The following is an 18,464-nucleotide window of genomic DNA, read 5'->3' on the forward strand; positions in this document are numbered from 1 at the left end:
TGATTTGAATAGGAAGTGTCCTCTGAAGGCATCAGAGGCATGGCCCTTGATGCAAGCTGCAGTAAGAACAGGAAGTGGCTGGATAACCAGAGAGGGTGCCACCTCTCTGGCAGATTAATCCAACAATGGACTCCATTTTTTAAAGAGAGATGATAAAACTATGAAAGGTTGGGCAAATTTGGGGGAACCTGGTCACTGGGGGTATGCCCTTGTAATGTGTACCTTGTCCCCATTTGCTTCCTATTATTCGTTCGCTCTGCTTCCTGGATGCCTTGAAGTAAGCAAACCACACATCACAGGCTTCTCACGCTGCTCTGCTCCTCCGCTGTGTCTGCAGCACCTTGGATTGAAACCTTTCAAACCAAGGACTGAAATACATTTCTCCTTTGTTTTGTTTGTTTGTTTTTGTCTTGTTTTGCTTTTTTTTTTTTTTCAGCTATTTGTCAGAGTCAAAAAAGTGATTAACATGTCTGAGTCCTTTCCTGCTTGGCTTGGGCCTGGCCGAGTAGCACAGGGAAGGTGCCTGGACTGCTTAATTGGCTCAGCAGGCAAAGTGTTTGTCTTGTAAGCCCAATAACCTAAGTTCGATTCCCAGAAACCATAAAGGTGGAATGAGAGAACCAGCTTCGCACAGCTGTCCTCTGATCTCCAGCCCTGTACAGTAGCATGTGCTCGCGCATGCACATGCACACACACACACACACACACACACACACACACACACACACACACACACTAATAAACACTTAAACCCAGAGGAGCCACTTACCAGGACCCATCATCCCCTTCACATTGCTATCTCCTACATGAACAGATCTTGACTCTTGGGCTGCAGAGAAAGGAGAACTCCGTTCAGCATCCATTCTACAGACATGGATTAAGCACCTTCTATGACCCAAGGAAAGGACAGACTCACAGATTTTACAGTGTCATCACAGAGGAGAGAGACAGAGTAGGGCTTGATGTAGGATCCCACTATCCAAAGCTAGTTTCTAAACTGTTAAAGATGGTCCCAGGTGATATCTGTTCAAACAACTAAGAATCCAATAGGCTTGATCCAGCAACAGGACGGGGTTCACTCTCAGACATTCGAACAAGAGTAAGTGGGGATTAAGAAGGACAATTGCATTTTAAAAATCTTCTTCAAGGCTTCTTTGGCTAGAAGAGTGCAAGAGATTCCATGAAATAATATTTTCAAGGGCTGGAGAGAGAGCTCAGGAGTTAAGAGTACTATTGCTTTTGCAGAGGCAAGGGTTCTGTTCTCGGCCCTGTGCACAGCCATCTGTGACTCCAGTTCCAGGGTATCCATCTCCTGCCTCTGACCCCCATATGCACGAGGCACACATGTGGTGCACATACATACATGTCGGCAAGACATTAATACACATAAAGTGGAATCAATAAACCTGAAAGAGTGTTATCTCATTTCTTTAGATGACATTTCAAACTTTTCAATGATAAGGTATATGAATGAAGCTTTACAACAGAGACAGCTCTGAGGTTAAGGGTACATATTGCTCTTGCAAAGAACCTAAGGTTCAATTCCCAGCACCCACACTGGGTGTGTTACAAATGCCTGTGACTCCAGGTCCAGGGAGAGCTGACATCTCTACTGCACTTTCAGATATGTACTCACACAGACTCATACACATAGTTGAAAATAATCAAAAACAAATCTTTTTTAAAAAAGAAAGAGGGCCAGCCATTTGTAGGAAGCAGCATCCAAGATGGCTCTGCAGTCTTCCTACCCTGAGGCTTTCCTATCCCGTGGTTGCTCCTGTAAGTGATGCTGGGTTTAGTGATTATCTTCTGAGGAACAGAACATGGCAGGAAAGACAAGCTGCTTCTCCAAATACTAGGTTACGCAAAGCTACACCTTTGTTCTGAGCTTTCCGTTAGACTACATACCCCGAAATAAGCAGGTGTCATGTGGGAAAGGCCCATATCCCAGGGACTGCCACACCATGTGCATAATTCTGGAATAAAATGTCCTCTGAGTACAGCCTTCACATGTGGCATAACAGGTTTGGCCAGCACTTCAATGACAACCTACCTCAGGAGAGACCTCAAGTGAGTGGTACCCAGGTCAACTATGCACAGACTCCTAGCTCAGAGAAGCCTAGGTACCGAACGTTTGCTGCTTAGAGCTACTGAATTTGAGGTAACACACCAGACTCACACCATTGTGCCATTAAAAAAAGGATAAACCAACATTTTTGAAGGTTTGATCCTTTAATCTGAATTTTAATATGAGCTACCACCAAGTATATGCGTGATGTCATAATAAAGGCAACATTTCAAATGTTTTACAGCAGCATGGTAGAACAAGCTATGACTATGTCTCTATCACAGGGCGGGAAGGAGAGGTTGCCAGGAGCAGATCACTTAAATCCAGCCAGTGAGACAGCTCAGCAGAGAAAGTTGCTCACTGTAAAAGGCTGACAATTTGAATTTGATCTGAAATTCATGCTGGAAAGAAAGGACCCACAGTTTAAAGATGCTAACCTCCATACCCAAGCTGTGACACACACTCACTTGAAGTCACACACACACACACACCATACACATACACCCATACAAACTAACAATAATAAGTAAAACATTTTAAATAAGGAAATGCATGTGGGCACTGCAATCATCTGAGTTAGTTGTTGTCAGTGAATTAAAAAAAAAAAATCCCATGGATGTATTCCAGCCTAAGAGGTCTGTCACCCATTGTGTGAAGATGCACAAATATGCTTTGTAAATCTAATTTTTAAAAGTCTGTCTAGTAAATACACACAGATGCCCCAGACCTGGTACTGATCTGATCTCTACCCTGAGCCCTGGGCTCTTCACCTTCGTGGCCATCTTGATTCATCTTGCTCTTCACAATGTACAGTGAAGGAAAAAGGCCCACCAGTGGAGCCCCTCCCAGACAATCAAGCCACTGTCCACAGACTGCACACACAGCGGCTAAAAGACCTGCTCCCATGTACAGGCAAATGGCTAATAGCCAAGTAAGTCTGGACTCAGAAGTTCACCAAGTAAAAGCCATTCGCCTTAGAATTTTACACCCAGTTATTCATAACACACGTAACTGTCTCTGAATCAGTAAAATCTTGAGCCTCGAGGATGGAGAATCAGCAACCCTGCCATCTAGCTGTTTACCCTTGATGGAAAAATCATTTAGACTACCTTTTGAGAAGTTTCTATACATGACTAAAACAAGGAGGGGTAGGGAGAGAGGGAAAGGGAGTAAGGGGGAGTGGGGAGGAGGAGAGAGAGACACAAACTACAGTAATTTCTACATTCATTCATTTTTCTGTACGTAGGTACTTTGTTGGACACTCTTGAAAATATAATGATGTAGCAAAATTTGTCTTGTTTTGTTTATTTTTTTTCCCTGATTCGAACACAGGTCAAAAATCACAGCCCTTGAATCCTCCTGTGGTACTGCCAACAAACCATCTTGCTGCATCAGTATACTCAGGATGTGGTTGGCAACTGTCTCAGCTCACAGACAGCACCAGCCTGGCTCTCTGAGGAACATGGGTGCCTAGTGACAGTACCATAGGTAACTATTTAGAGTGACTTTTTTGAAAATCCAGTTCTCTTATGGTTAGTATAATATTGAGTACACTAAATTATTTTTAATCTAATTGACACTTAGAAGCAATGTCAAAATTAGTATTTTCCACAAAGAGAAAACATTAGAACTGGGCAGTCTCTCGGGAACCGTGGGGTCATCAGACGCCTTCTAAAGCGTAGAAACCAGCCACGTGCTGAGCGGTAGAGCAAACATACTTTCTTCCGACGAGGATGTGAGTGCTTCCCACTTTTACTCAAGCCCTAGGAATCAGGGAGAACGATGGATGGTTAATCCCCCAAGGTTTATGAGTTGTACCTTTTTCATAGTTCTGAGAAGGCAACATGTTGGTGAAGTCGTCACTGGGGAGACCGGCTTCAGGGACATTGATGGAGCGGAAGGGGCTTCCTTGCGTCGGCGCAGACGCAGGCGCGGGCGCAGATGCCGGCCCGGCCTGCGCGCCATGTTCTTCCTTTTGGGCTTTCCTAGCAAAGGAGACAGCAGAAAGGACATTGGTTCTTAGTCTGATAGACTAGGAACGGCTCGATTCAGAGTAATACCAGAGAGTGAATTGTTAGGTTGAACATATAAATTTTCCTTTATTATTTTTTTTAATGTGCAGCCAAGGCACACACAGGTTGAACTATATAAATTGCTATTTTTTTAAAATAAATTATAAATGGTTAAAGCCGAACAATTCGTATAGTTCAATTTAATTCACCAACTTTAAAGTATTATAATTTACATCTAATTGTGATGTTTTCATTCTTATTTTTCTATTACTGGCTTCCCTGTCACCGGGATCTTTGATTTTGTTTTGATTTTCTTTTGGGACACTAGGTCTCACTATGTAGCCCTGACTAGCCCCCCAGGCTTGTAGTATAGACCCCACCACATAGAGCCTCCTGCCTCTGCCAACTGCTAGGATTAAAGGCCTGGCCACCATGCCTGGCTCTTACCAGGGTCTGTAACGTTTGCAGAGTTGAATATTTGTTTGGGGCGACTTACACACCCTTAACAGCTCAATCACAGAACACCAAGGACCAGAAGTATTTCACCCAAACAATGTAACCATAAGCTGTTTCCCAGGCTCAGACAGCTATGATCCCCATAACATACCAATGAAGACGGCAACTCTTTATCGGGCACACTGACTTGTTTCTGCCTGTCGGAGGCACTGACTAACTTTTTTTTTTCAACTACCCAAATAAATAACAGCAACACTGGAGAACCTATGGGAAGTTTTAAAACAAAGGAAAATCACTGCTGTCGCACATCCTTAAAACATCAATCCCTCTCTTTCTAGTTATCAATTTACGTGTCTTTAAATCGAAAATCAAGCTATGTACACATTGCATATCATTTTGATTTCATGTCATATCGTGTTAAATATATTTTCCCATGAAATGCTACCATCCATTTTTATACTAACTGTTTTTTCCATTTGCATATGAGTTTGTATGTTTGCATACATGTGAACACATATATGTAGATATGTGTTCATGCATGTGGAGGCCTGGAGTTGAGGTTGTAAGTTATCCTCCATTAATTTCTACTCATGCCATCGAGGCAGGGTCTTTCAATCAAACCCAAAGCTCACCAATACGACTAGTTCACAGGCTGGCTTACATCGTGACAGTTACGTGGGCTAAAGATCCAAGCTCTGTTGCTTTTATAGATTTGTGGTGAGTGTTTTGGGATTTTTGTTTGTTTTGTTTTGTTGTTGTTTGCGTGCCTGCATGCGTGTGTGTGTGTGTGTGTGTGTGTGTGTGTGTGTGTGTGTGTGTGTCTACACATACCCATTCACCTACAGAGGCCAGAGAAGGGTGTTGGATCCCCTGGAGTTGGAGTTGAAGGCGCCTATGAACTGACTGATGAGGTTCTGGGAACTAAAGTCTGGTCCTCTGCAAAAGCAGCCAGTGTTCTTGACTATGAAGCCATTTCTCCAGCCCCAGTATTAACCAGGAATATATGGCTTCGTCCCTTCCAGCCCAGGCTGCTCTGTGCTGCTCAGGAGCCCACTCCTTATGTGCGAATAGCTGGAAGTTTTCTTAAGGCTTCTGTGGCAGGGCCATTGCTTATGGGTTTGCCCCGAATGGATCTTTTTTTAAGATACTCACTTGGCTTTGACCTTTCGAGATTCTCTTCTCTTCTCCTGCTGCAGCTGTTCGATTTTCTGCTGCATTTCTTCTTGCTTGGAAGTGATGGCCTGAATCATGGACATTGCATTGCTCAGCTCTTCCTACAATGCAATAATTGCTACATTTTACACTGGCTCATGGGGTAAGAGAACACAACAGCCGGTCTCCCATAAGTCTTTACCTAGCTGCATGCTTTTGAGTAAACGGTGAATGAGAGGTGAAGTATGCTTTCATTGTGGTTTCTAATTTCAACACAGAGCTCAGCAACTGCAAACCGTGCAGTAGCTATTGTTCCGTGATAACTAACAGATGACTCAGAGGGAACATTCTTACCCTCGGCTGCTGTAAGAAAAGGCAAATTTCCTGCTTCTGGTACTGGGACCAACATACTCTTTTCATCAGGGAAATAAGAGAGGCTCCCACCTTGAAGTAGTTTAATGAATTCTTCATCTCCGTGACTTTCTCTTCCATTGAACATCGGCAGCTCTTGACCTTCTCTTCCAAAGCGTATTCTCCATGTTGGATCCGTGTCAGCTCCTGCATTGCTTCTGTGAAGCCCGTTTTCAGTTCCGAGGCCAGGGCCTGCAGCTGAACAGTTTGGGAAGAGTGAACTTGGCTCGCTCTAAGTTTTTATAAGAGGCACCAGTGACCCCCCCCCCCCCGACCTCTACCTTTTCTGAGACACAAGCTCTTGAAAACTCTCGTGGGCTTTGTTTACCCAGATCTGGAATCTTTTAGATGACTCTACCCCTATTCATCCAGGGCAGAGGTGACCTCTGCTGTGTGCACTGAAGCTTGACAAGCAACAATAGAACATGTGGTTCGTTCAGGTCCTCATGCATGCTGCCATTACTAAAGAGCCCTTGACACAAGAATGAGGCTGAAACCAGGAGGTGATGACCCATACCATTAATCCAGCTTAGGAGACAAAGGCAGAATCTCCGACTTCAAGGTCAGCCTGGTCTACAGAGAGTCCCCAGACAGCCAGACAGCCAGGACTACGAGAGAGAGAGAGAGAGAGAGAGAGAGAGAGAGAGAGAGAGAGAGAGAGAGAGAGAGAGAGAGAGGAGAGAGAGAGGAAGGAGAGAGAGGAAGGAGAGAGAGGAGAGAGAGAGAGAGAGAGAGAGAGAGAGAGAGAGAGAGAGAGAGAGAGAGAGAGAGAGAGAGAGAGAGAGAGAGAGAGCTCGGCTTACTAGGAAACTAAAGCATGTAAATGAAGACAGTTCTGATACAGCACTTGAATTCTGTGAGAGAAGTGATAAGCCAGTCTCTAATTATCATCAGAATATAAGGAAATTCTGTACTTTTCCCCTAAAGAAGTGAAAAATAAAAATAAGAGGGGGGCTAAAGAGCTGGCCTAGTGGTTAAGGACACTGGAAGCTCTTCCAGAGGACTTCAGTTCAGTTCCCAGCACCCAAGCCAAGCGGCTCACATCATCTGTAATGCCAGCCCCAAGGAAGTCAACACCTTCTGACCTTCAAAGGCAGTTGCACACACGCATGTACATACAATCATACATACAATCATACATACATGCAAACAATCAAAATATTAAAAATAAATATTTTAAATAGGAGAATAAATAAATATTAGTAAGAATTTCTTTGGAAATAAGAAGGTTTTGTTTTTTTCATTTCTTATGTTTTGACAGAAAAAGAAGTAATGGGATTTTTCCCAATGAGATTTGCTTCAAGTGTTAATAGTGACAAGAGCCATCCTCAGCAGTTGGCCAGGGCATTGGGACGACTCGATGCATGCCTGATGGTTGGACACCGTAAGAGGAGATCAGTTTTGGAGCCGTAGGGGACAAATGCTAAGCTTTCTCAAACAGGGATGAGGAACTTAGGCAAGCTGGCTGACCTCTGGGTAGCAGTGTGCTCATCTGTAGAGTCATTATAACAATGACAGCTATTTCCCAGGACTGTCTGGAGGACGAAAACAAGTAAATGTAAGTAATGACCCCTCCATACACAGGCTTAGAACAGAAGTGCTCCAAATTTTTAAATCATTTCTTCTTCAAGTGGTAAATCAAAAAGTTAAACACAAACAGAAATGTGGAGAAATGGAACACTTCTAAAAATCTGTTTTATTTATAGAGCAAATATCAGAGGGTCTTACTTCCACAGAGACTAAGTTAAGGTTTTTTGGCTTTTCAAGACAGGGTTTCTCTGTGTAGCCCTGGCTGTCCTGGAACTCGAACTCAGAAATCCACCTGCCTCTGCCTCCCAAGTGCTGGCCTATACTGAACCTTTCAAGAAACACTTTGGAGTTGGTTTTGATGAGAGCAAACAATGAAGATCTTTCTTTTTCCCAACGCTATCTCCCACCAGCCGGAATGACTGCATCAGACTCCTTTGCTTCCAGACCATCACTTGTGTGTTCAAGTTAATGACTATGTCTAAGCTGGGCTTTATGCTGAGAGCACCAAGAGCAAAGCACCAGATCCCCGCCTTTTGGTTTACATTCTAGATTAGGAAACAGGAAAACAGATTTTCTCTTCTGCAACCCTGGCTAGTCTGTAACTCACTCTGCTTACCAGGCTGGCCTCGAACTTACAGAGATCTACTGCCTTTGTCTAAGGTTGAAGGCTTGCACCACTATGTCCCGTCCTGGAAATATTTTTTAAAATCAAGTTAATGCAATAACATCTGCAAGGAATGGAATCTACCAAAGTATGGGAGACTGTCCCCACTGCTCTTCAGGTTCATTGTCCCTTCTAAAGCAGATCGGATTCTCCGACAGTCACCTGCCCTCTTTTCTCTTCCAGGACTCCTCCTTCTTTTGGTTAAGAATTTCTTGGAATTAACAGACTTGGGAAGTGCTCTCTTAAAACAAAGATGGCATTATCAGTATAAAGACTTTCCCAGCTCCAACCCTCCAGTGTGAACTGGTTGGTATACATGAATCTGTGGCACAGCGAGAGAACGAGGGCACACCCCTCACCCACAGCTAAATTTAATCAACGTCAGGGGAGTGACCCACATATCTATAACAGATTCCAAATCATACCTGACTTTCAAGAGACACTCACATCTGTCCAAAGGCCATAGGCAGGTCAGAGGAGGACAGACAGAGGGGAGCACAGAGAGCATTTAGAGGCCTTGTCCCCAAGAGGCAGCACATCAGCACTGAGGAGACCTACCCTGTCCCCCGGCTCTCTGTCCTCGGGCTCTGTTCGAGCTGGCTACCCTAGATGAAGTAATCTTTTTTAGTAGTCCATTGTCCCAGTGATTGGCTTGTCCTTGGGTACTCGGTTCAAATCTTCCAGTCAGCAGTAATCCATCTCTTCCCTACTGAATTGTATCAGTGCCTTCACTGTAGCCTTTTCCAAGGCCTGCCTTACATGAGCTATTCATCAATGTATTTTCAAGAGTTTCAGACATTCAAAAAAATTAGAAAGCCCATCACACCTGTTTAATTTCCAGCTGGACTAAGCAGCAGGCTTTGCATATAATAGCTGTTCACCAAATATGAATGAAACGTATACAAGGCTATTTCTTCTACTCCTTCCCATTGTTGATCTACAAGCAACACAGTTAACAGTGCTTTGTGCTCCTCTTGCTGGCTTGCTCTGGTTGGGCCCACAGAGCAACGAACTCATGCAGGATGCTTGTTACATTGACTTTAGCAGCATTTAAATTCAACTCACCTAATTAATATTCCCTCTGAGCTCTCTGCTCCCCACACTCCAGTTTCTTGCTTGAAATGGCTTTAAAACTCAACGCAAGGAACTTGGGGGATTGCTCAATAAGTGGCAGTACTTGCCTCTCAGACCTGACAACCTGTGTTCTATCACACAGCCCCACATGGTGGATGGTGAGAACTGACTACCACACACACACATACACACCCATACAAACACACACATGAACACACATATACTCATACACACACACATAGATATACACCATACACAGGTAAACATACACAGAGACACACGCAAACATACACCCATAGACACACAGACATACACTAATAAGTAAATAAAAATAAATACATGTAAAAAAAAGTTAAGAGCCTCTCCCCTGGGACCAGCTTAATCTCTGTCAGTTCTCTCTGATGTAGATCCTAGATAACGGTGCTAAGTCTAGAAAGAAGCACAAACTGTCTTTATAAGACAATATACGGCAGAATACATGTCCATAATTGCTAAGGACAGAACTTTAATTCAATTTCTGGGTGGAAGATGGAGGCCAAATAAATTCTATTTACACAGTTGGAGTGGCCCACTGGAACTCTTGTGGCAAAAATACTTTGCAAAACTTTCTCTTTGTAAAGAACCTAATTATGCCATTGCTTAAAATGAACTTAATTTTTTTCCTGTCATCATTTGTAATGCTAATACTCTTTGAATTTTCAGTTCTCCCTGGTGGGTGGGAGGTAATTAAGAAAAGCATATTTAACCAGGTGGAGGTGGCACATGCCTGTAATCCCATCAACTCAAGAGGAGAGGCTGAGAGACCTCTTGAGTTCTGTACTGGTTTACAGAATGAGTTCCAGGATAGCTTGAGCAACAAAGAAAACTCCTGTCTCAACCAAACAAACAAACAAACAGAATATTTCTAAAAAAATTTTTACACAAGGTCTCACTCTGTAATCTAGGCCAGTCTTGAACTTGTAAAACTGGCGTTTCAGGGTCCCCAGAGAAAGGGGTTATGGTGTGCACCACCACCCCTGGCCGAGAAAAGGCAGCTCTTTCTGAGAGTGCTAAAATGGCAGTGCTGTTGCCCTCTGTGACCACAGTGATAGTGCCATAGGCAAGAAAAACAGAGCTGAGGTGGGGTATAGGCGCTCTAATTTTACAAACAGAATAACTTTCCTCGGGCTGGTGAGATGGCTCAGTGGATAAGAGCACCCGACTGCTCTTCCAAAGGTCCAGAGTTCAAATCCCAGCAACCACATGGTGGCTAACAACCATCCGTAACGAGATCTGGTGCCCTCTTCTGGAGTGTCTGAAGACAGCTACAGTGTACTTACATATAATAAATAAATAAATCTTAAAAAAAAAAAAAAAAAGAATAACTTTCCTCTGCCAACCCGTTCTCTCAAAGGTTCAAAATGAGTGGCCTCTGCCCTGTCTGCCCCTTGGTCTGTTAAAGCCAGGACACCTGGAAGCGCCTACGTGCTAAACATCGCTGTGTGTGAAGGACAGTCACTACTATTCACAGGACAGGACTCACAACAATTCGATTGTCTTTACCTGGTAAATCTGTGTGGAAGGGTTATTCACCGGCATGTGTTCATTCTCTCCTGCAGGGAGAAAGAGCTTTGTTTAGTCACTAGGTCGTGCTCTGCCTGGCCTCTCGTTGTCTACACAGAGGAAAGAAAGTAATACGCAGGGTCCTATAACTGTGCCTGAGTGACAAGAAACACATGATTCCAGAACAAAAAAGTCAGTTGGCGGCAGTGACTCTCACTCTCGTTTATCCCCCACTGGCCAAGCGATACCTACATGACAAAATGATCCCAGTAGAAACCCCTTTCTGACACACAGAAGGGCAATTTCGCTACCAAACTCAGTGGCCGTCATTAGCTGATTAGAGGGGATGCCCTGGGAGAACCTCCCTAAAGTTTACCTGAGCAGACATAACTGTTCTTTGCCAGGGTTATGGTTGGATTGTCAATGTTTCACCTCTGGGCACACTTGTGAGGGACTGTCTAGATCAGAGTTGGTCTCTGAAAATGTCCCCGAGGGATTGTCTTGGTTAATTCATTCGGAAAGACACATGTTAATTTGGGGCAGGGGTACTCTTGTGAGTGAGCATCCTGGACTATATAAAGGTGGCTGGAGAGATGGATCAGCAATTAGGAACCCTCACTGCTTTTGTGGGGGACCTGGTTTGATTCCCATTACTTGTAACTCAAGATCTGGGGAATCCGACTCCCTCTCTAACTTCTGCAGGCACCAAGCATGCGTGTGCCGCACATACATATTTGCAGGCACGTTTAAAATGGAGAGGACAAGCACAAATGTGTTGCTCTCTGCTCTTATCTGTGGCTGTAACGTGACCAGTTCTGTCAGGCACCTGTTGCTGCAGCTCCCTGCCACGAGGGACTGTCACCTGGACTTAGGAGCAAAGGAAACCCAACTCCCTCAAGTCGTACTTTATCATAGCAACGGGAAAGGGAAGCAAGCCAGGTAGCTGTCACTGATCTCAGGAAGAGACATAAACCGTCCCTACTTCTCTCTCCTCTCTCTGATCATCGCCAAACCCGTGTGCTCTGCCCTCATCTCACGGCCACCATCAGATAAGGGACTCTTGTCCAATCAGGCAGGAGGGCTGATGGGAAGGAATTGCCAACGGGAGTTTCTGGAAGATTATAGGCAGGAAGAAGGTCACTGAGACACAGGGAAACCTGAGGTTGATGGAGCTGCTGTAAAAAAAAAAAAATCATTTACAACTTAGGGAGAAACCCAGGCCCGCTCAGGAAGTCTCTTTCAGAAGCACCCCGGTTGGCCGTGAAGAGGAGGCCACTGATGCAGGGCATCAGCTCAGCCATTCTGCTGCTACTCCTGCGGCATCCCATTGCACAGGGGTCACACCGCATTGCAGTAAGCTGCTTTCATGAAACTCCTCACTGCAAGCCTTTGGTTGCATGGGTATGCACATAGTTCTCCTTAGACATAGTGGTGTGGAAGACCCTCGGAGGAACCAGCCTCCAGATGTTAACTTTATAACTAATATGTAACCTCAGCCTAGAACCTGGACTTGGTAGACACCATCCCTATAAAATCCCAATGGTTTGAAGTTACCAAAACTCTTCAGACAAGCTTGAGTAAGGATAATTTAGCCCATTTTATACTATGTCCAAACAAATGGCAAGAAGCAAGCCTGGGAAACACACACCAGGACCTTAGGCCTAAATGTGACTGCTCTCTGACTGCTTTCTCCATCCGAAATGGCAACAGTGACTGCTTCTGTCAAGAGGGTCTGCTTGTTCTTCTAGGACCGCCTAGAAGGTACCCCGGGTCTATTAGAGAGTGTACCTATACCACGCAGCCTGAGGCAGCCCTCAAGTTATCGCTGAGAAAAACAGAAGGACTCAAGCATTTTCTGTATCCCAGCAAGTCTATGTCCCCAAGGTGAGGATAGAAAAACGGCATTTGGTAGGACAGATTGACACTTGAGTTTGCTGAATCCCAAGCTCCGAAGCAAGATGGGAATCTGACCTTGCTTGGTTTTGGATTTTTCCATGGTGCCCGTTGCGTCTCTCCTCCAGCTCACGCTTCAGCATTTCGTCATCCTCGCCCTGGGTCAGGCCACCTCCCCTTCCCTGCACCTGCCAATTAAAGAATTGAGGATATCTGGCAGTACTGTGAGGGTACTGGTTTCCTGGATTAGCTTTGAAACACCAAACACAACAGCTAAAGGGTAGTCAATTTCAGAAGAGTAAATTGCCAAACTGAGTAAGCCTTTAACTTGAAACTTAAAGTCAGGGGCTGGAGAGATTGTTTGGCACTGACTGCTCATCCAGAGGACCTGGATTCAATTCTCAGCACCCAGATGGCAGCTCACAACTGTCCAGTTCCAGGAACTCTGACTCTCTTACAGACAGAGAGTCAGATAAAACACCAATGTACATAATATAAAAATAAATAAATTTCTTTTAAAAAGCAAAGTCCGATATTTTACTTTATTATTATAATTAAGGAGGAGCACACACCACATGCACACAGAGGTCAGAGGGCAACTTTGTGGAGTCGGGGTTCTGCTTTCTCCTTTATGTGTGCGCTGGGACCACACTCAGCTCAGAAGGCTCCTCAGGCAAGCAAGTACTAAGACCAGCTGAACCATCTCACCGGCCTGCAAATATCCTTTTATAACTATGAAATCCATTACTAAAAAGTATGGTAGCTTTTGATATGTGACACTCTCCTTTGGAACCAATCAGATGGCTTTATTTAATGGTTTTATTAGCTAGTTGCTGTTTAGGGAAATTACCCTAAGAAGAAAACCCTGAGCAAGAATGCAGGGCAGTAAGTCCGTGTCTGGTCACCATTTTCAGTTCCCGGTGTCCTCTGTGCACAGGAGAAGCGTAACAAATGTTGGCTGGCTATTGTGACCTCACAACTCGAAGATGCAAGCTCAGAATGCAATCCAATACAAGTAGGGAATGCAAAGGCTGGGCCTCACTTAGCCATTCTGCATCTCTCCCTTTTGGTATTTTAACCCTTTCTTGTGTTGGCTCAATTCCACCATCTTATGAGCCTCCCACTATGAAGGCTGACAGTGCCAGGTTCTCCTAGCCTCCCATACCTAAAAGGTTTGATGAATATGACATTAATCCCTATGTGAAAAAAAAATCTTTAAATATGTAAAGCCAAATTGCTATGGATAATCTACTTCTGTGGATTTAGTTATCTAACCTGTAAGTAATTGGAAGCAAGCAAGCAAAACCTCATGTCCTTAAATGAAAATGTGTGGATATCAGAGCTATGGTGTCAGAAAACTCACAGATACAAATTTGTATGGCCACTGATTTCAAGATATGTATATGTGTTTGTATGTGTGTGTGTTTCATCAACAGAAGTTAGAAATCTTGTTCTATTTAGTTAATTACAAAGGCAAAATGCATACATACAACACACACACACACACACATAACCAACCACAGGGCCTAGAGCTGGAGAGGGTGAAGAAGACAGGAGTGGCTGAGGCTGCAGCCCTGAGAATCTGGTGGCTGCAAAGAGCAACCTGTGGCCTAGCGCCACTTGGGGGCACAGACAGCCTTCCATGTGACCTGCTGCCAGAGCGGTTTCCTCTGTCCCCAGAAGAACAGGCCCTGGCTGCCAAGTATAATATATGAGCTGTATGCAGAAGTGACTACTGAAGTTCTCTGGTGGCTCCTAGCATGAGAGGGATCCATGTGCAAATGGATTCACCCAGACCCGAGGCCGAACTAAGGTGACTGGGTGCATATCAGGAATTGTGGGGACACCTCTCCTACACCTGTTTCATAGAATGTCATGTGTAAACAGGTCTTCGGGTTCTTGGCCTTCATGATTTCCATATTCTAGGTGGGGCAGACTTTCCTTTCCTACTAGCCTGTGGGGCCGAATATAATATTCTATACTTGGAACGGAACAGCAATCCTCCCGAAGAACCTAAGCCGGTCATTCTCCACGAGATCTGAGGAGGCTCCATGGGCTTTTGTGCCCACTAGCTAGGATTCCCTCATTCCTAGAATTTAACTGTAATAAAATCCCTAATAAAAGTCAGTGCCGTGGTTCAAAAGTAACAAAACAAAACTGGAAAGTACGGTGGGAACACACAGCACGCCTCTATTTGAATAGCGACCATCAATTTTGCTCACACTGTCCATAGATAATGTAGGGCTTTTTAAAGCTACCAATAACTCTTACTTTGTAACAAAGCATTTTATCTAATTTCAGTGTCGGATTGCTATTATTTACACCCGCTTTTACTGCACTCATTTCTTCCCTCTTCCCTACCAACACGGATCTCCGCTGCTTTTTCATGCCTTTCTGTCTTCACATGATCACATCCAAACGTATCTATAGTATCTCTCTCTCTCTCTCTCTCTCTCTCTGTGTGTGTGTGTGTGTGTGTGTGTGTGTGAGAGAGACGAGGCTGCTGCTGAAGACTCGTTTTCTACCTTTCTATACACTTTACCATTCTCATTTAATGGATCACAGAGATGTCTCTAGACTTATTCATTTATATCTATCTTATTGGCTGACTGATACTCCGTAGTCTGAACCAACCGTGTTGACCATTCATACAATGTTAGGCATTCCATTTTATTTGTATTATTTTGCCACTGCAAACAGGGCCCCCAGGAAAAGCCTCGGGACACAGTTTCTGTGGTGGTGGATTTAAGATTTGTTTTGATTTGTGCGTCTGTATGTGGTGGTGGAGGCCAGAGGAGGGTGCTAGAAGCCCTGGAATTGGCATTGTAGACAGTTTTGAGCACTGTGGCATGCAAGCAATCTTAACAGATGTGTGCATCTTTTCTTTTGCATCAGTCTGGCCAATAGGAAATGTAACAGTTTTTAGTTCTTCTCAGTTAGGCAGATGGTGACAAATGCTGTTTACATTATCTCTGCTGACTGCCAAGCTGCTGAATGAATGTCTGTCCCTGTCCTTACTGGAGCGGTGGCTTTGTTGCTCTGTAGATCAGGTATTCCTCTGAGTTGACAGTTTGCTTTTTACATATCAGTTAGAGAAAACACTATATAATAGAGAGGATTACATGCGTTAGTGGTGCCTTCTGGTTTTTAAATTATTTTTATTTTATTCTACCTGTGTGAGTGTTTTGCCTGCATGTATGTCTACGTACCACATGCGTTCAGTGCCCATAGAGGCAAGAGAATATTGAGTCACCTAGAACTGGAGCTGCAGACAGTTGTAACCATATAGGTGCTGGGAATCAAACCAGGGCCCTCTGGAAGAGTGGCCAGCACTCTGAACTGCTGAGCCAGTGCTCCAGCGCCACACTTTTGTTTTTTTCCTAATCACTTTGGTTACTGAAACTTGTTTTAGAATTCACTCTAAAAAAAGCCACTCTTTTTTCTTAATTTCTGCTAGGTTCCTTGAATTCAGTTTAAAGCTCTCTGAAGATCGCAAGATTATATTTTCCTCTAAATTTTCCTTGGGATCTTTCTTTCTTTCTTTCTTTCTTTCTTTCTTTCTTTCTTTCTAGTGATTGAATCATCTAGAGTTTGGTTTTATGTGTGAGACAGGGGAACAGTCTACTTCCTTATCTTCCAGACGTAAAGCTTGTCCTTGCACAGGTTAAGGGGTCCATCTTTCTTCTTTATGGAACTGGAATTTCAATTTTGTAACATTAAATTTCCATATACCCTGAAATCTATTGAGGCCTCTTTCTTTTATGTGTATCTATCTATCACCTATTTATTTATCTATGTATCTATGTATCTACGTATCTATCTATGTATCTATGTAATCCCTGCTTCCAAATGAAAGCTTGTAGTAGTTAGTGTATTAAGAAAAATTGGTAAGGGGCTGGAGAGATGGCTCAGAAGTTAGGAGGACCTGAACTCAGTTCCCAGCACTACAGCTGGTGGCTCACAACCATCTGAAACTCTAATTCCAAAAAATACAGTGCTTCTGTCCTCTTCTGGCTCCTGGGCACAGGCATACAAGTGCATACACACACTAATACTTATACCAGATTTAAAATAATAAAAATTCATCTTTAGGGGCTGGAGAGATGGCTCAGTGTTTAAGAGCACTGACTGCTCTTATGAAGGTCTTCAGTTCAAATCCCAGCAACCATATGGTGACTCACAACCATCTGTAATGAGATCTGACGTCCTCTTCTGGAGTGTCTGAAGACAGCTACCATGTACTTACATATAATAAATAAATAAATCTTTAAAAAATTAAATCTTTAGGGTTGGAGAGATGGCTCAGTGATTAAGAGCTTTGATTGTGCTCTTCTAGAGGTCCTGAGTTCAATTCCCAGCAACCACATGATGGCTCACAACCATTTGTAATGGGATCTGATGTCCTCTTTTGGTGTGTGTCTGAAGACAGTGTACTCATATAATAAATAAATAACATTTAAAAAAAGAAAAAATAAATCTTTAAAAAATATTTGGTAAGATAAACTATTGTTCTTTTTTTATAACTTGCGCTTCCTGGTCTTTCTTTTATCATATAAGCAAATGAAACATTTTCCCATGACAAAAAAAAAAAGAAGTTCTCATTGGAATTGTGCCAGATTTTTATGTTAACTGGGAAAACAGGAATTTTTCTTTTTCCAAATCTTATCCAAGCTGGACATGGTGACACATAGCTTTACTCCCAGCACTTGGTAGGTAGAGACAAGCAGATTTCTATGAGTTCAAGGCCAGCCTGATCTATATGGTACATTCCAGGCCAGCCAAGGCTACATACTGAAACTCTGTCTCAGACAAACAAGCAAACAAACAAACAAACAAACAAACAAACAAAATTCTCTCCAAGAGCACTTCAGTTCTTTCCAGGTTTTCAAGATGGTTTCATGGTTTTTCTGTTATAAATCTGTACCTTTTTTTTTTTTTTGAAGGTTTTTGGTTTTTTGCGACAGGGTTTCACAATGTAGCCCAGGCTGGCCTGGGATAACCCTTGTCTGCCCTCAGGCCCATGGTACCCTCCTGCCTTGGCCTCCCAAGTGCTGCCATTACAAGTATGAACCACCATGTGTGGTCAAGACGCTGGGACTTTTTGAAGGCTTATCTATTTTGCTTTATGTAGATGTGGTTCTCTTCCACATATGCATGTGTATTACATGTGTGCCCGCTTCTCACATACGTCAAAGAGGTTGTCAGATCCCCTGGAAAAAAGAGGTACAGCTGAACCCAGGTCCTCTGGAAGAACAGCAGGTGCTCGTACACCAGAGCCATGTCTTCACTCCAACGACCCCGCACGCTTAAGTGTGTAAGTGCTTTCTAAGTCTTCTTCACTATAAATATTTTGTATGACATTTCCCCCATTTTTATATAGTTGGCTGTGTAGTCTCTATTTTTTGTGTATTTATTTTTACATTCACCTATCATACTAAATTCCTTCATCATTTATGTAAAGTGTAAAATATTTATTAAGTGATTCTTACAGGTGATCTTAGCTGAAAATCATAGAAGTAATTACTAGGTGATTTCTATCCCCTTTTTTCCCCCCGTTTGTTTTGAGATGTTAGACATGGAATCCAAGGACTCACAGCTGCTGGACGAGGACTCTGTCATTGAGCCACACTTCCATTCTAACCTCGGTACCTTCACACTAATG

At 43.5% G+C, this 18,464-nt stretch overlaps 1 protein-coding gene across 11 annotated transcripts in view; it reads right to left on the bottom strand.

Annotated features, from left to right (window-relative positions):
• Arhgef33 (Rho guanine nucleotide exchange factor 33) overlaps positions 1-18,464 on the bottom strand; it is a 112,481-nt gene that overhangs the window by 72,222 nt on the left and 21,795 nt on the right. For all 11 annotated transcript variants that reach the window (XM_085832721.1, XM_085832718.1, XM_021185994.3 and 8 more), the window contains 6 exons: positions 12,881-12,990; positions 10,910-10,959; positions 6,133-6,297; positions 5,689-5,810; positions 3,887-4,053; positions 770-829 (listed from right to left, as the gene is read on the bottom strand). In XM_085832721.1, coding sequence (XP_085688847.1) covers positions 770-829; positions 3,887-4,053; positions 5,689-5,810; positions 6,133-6,297; positions 10,910-10,959; positions 12,881-12,905 — 589 coding nt within the window. In that variant the 5' untranslated portion in view covers positions 12,906-12,990. The remainder of the gene's footprint in view (positions 1-769; positions 830-3,886; positions 4,054-5,688; positions 5,811-6,132; positions 6,298-10,909; positions 10,960-12,880; positions 12,991-18,464) is intronic.

This window comes from Mus caroli, unplaced genomic scaffold, assembly GCF_978045245.1.
Source record: "Mus caroli unplaced genomic scaffold, Mus_caroli_1 scaffold_18, whole genome shotgun sequence".
Lineage (NCBI taxonomy): Eukaryota > Metazoa > Chordata > Mammalia > Rodentia > Muridae > Mus > Mus caroli.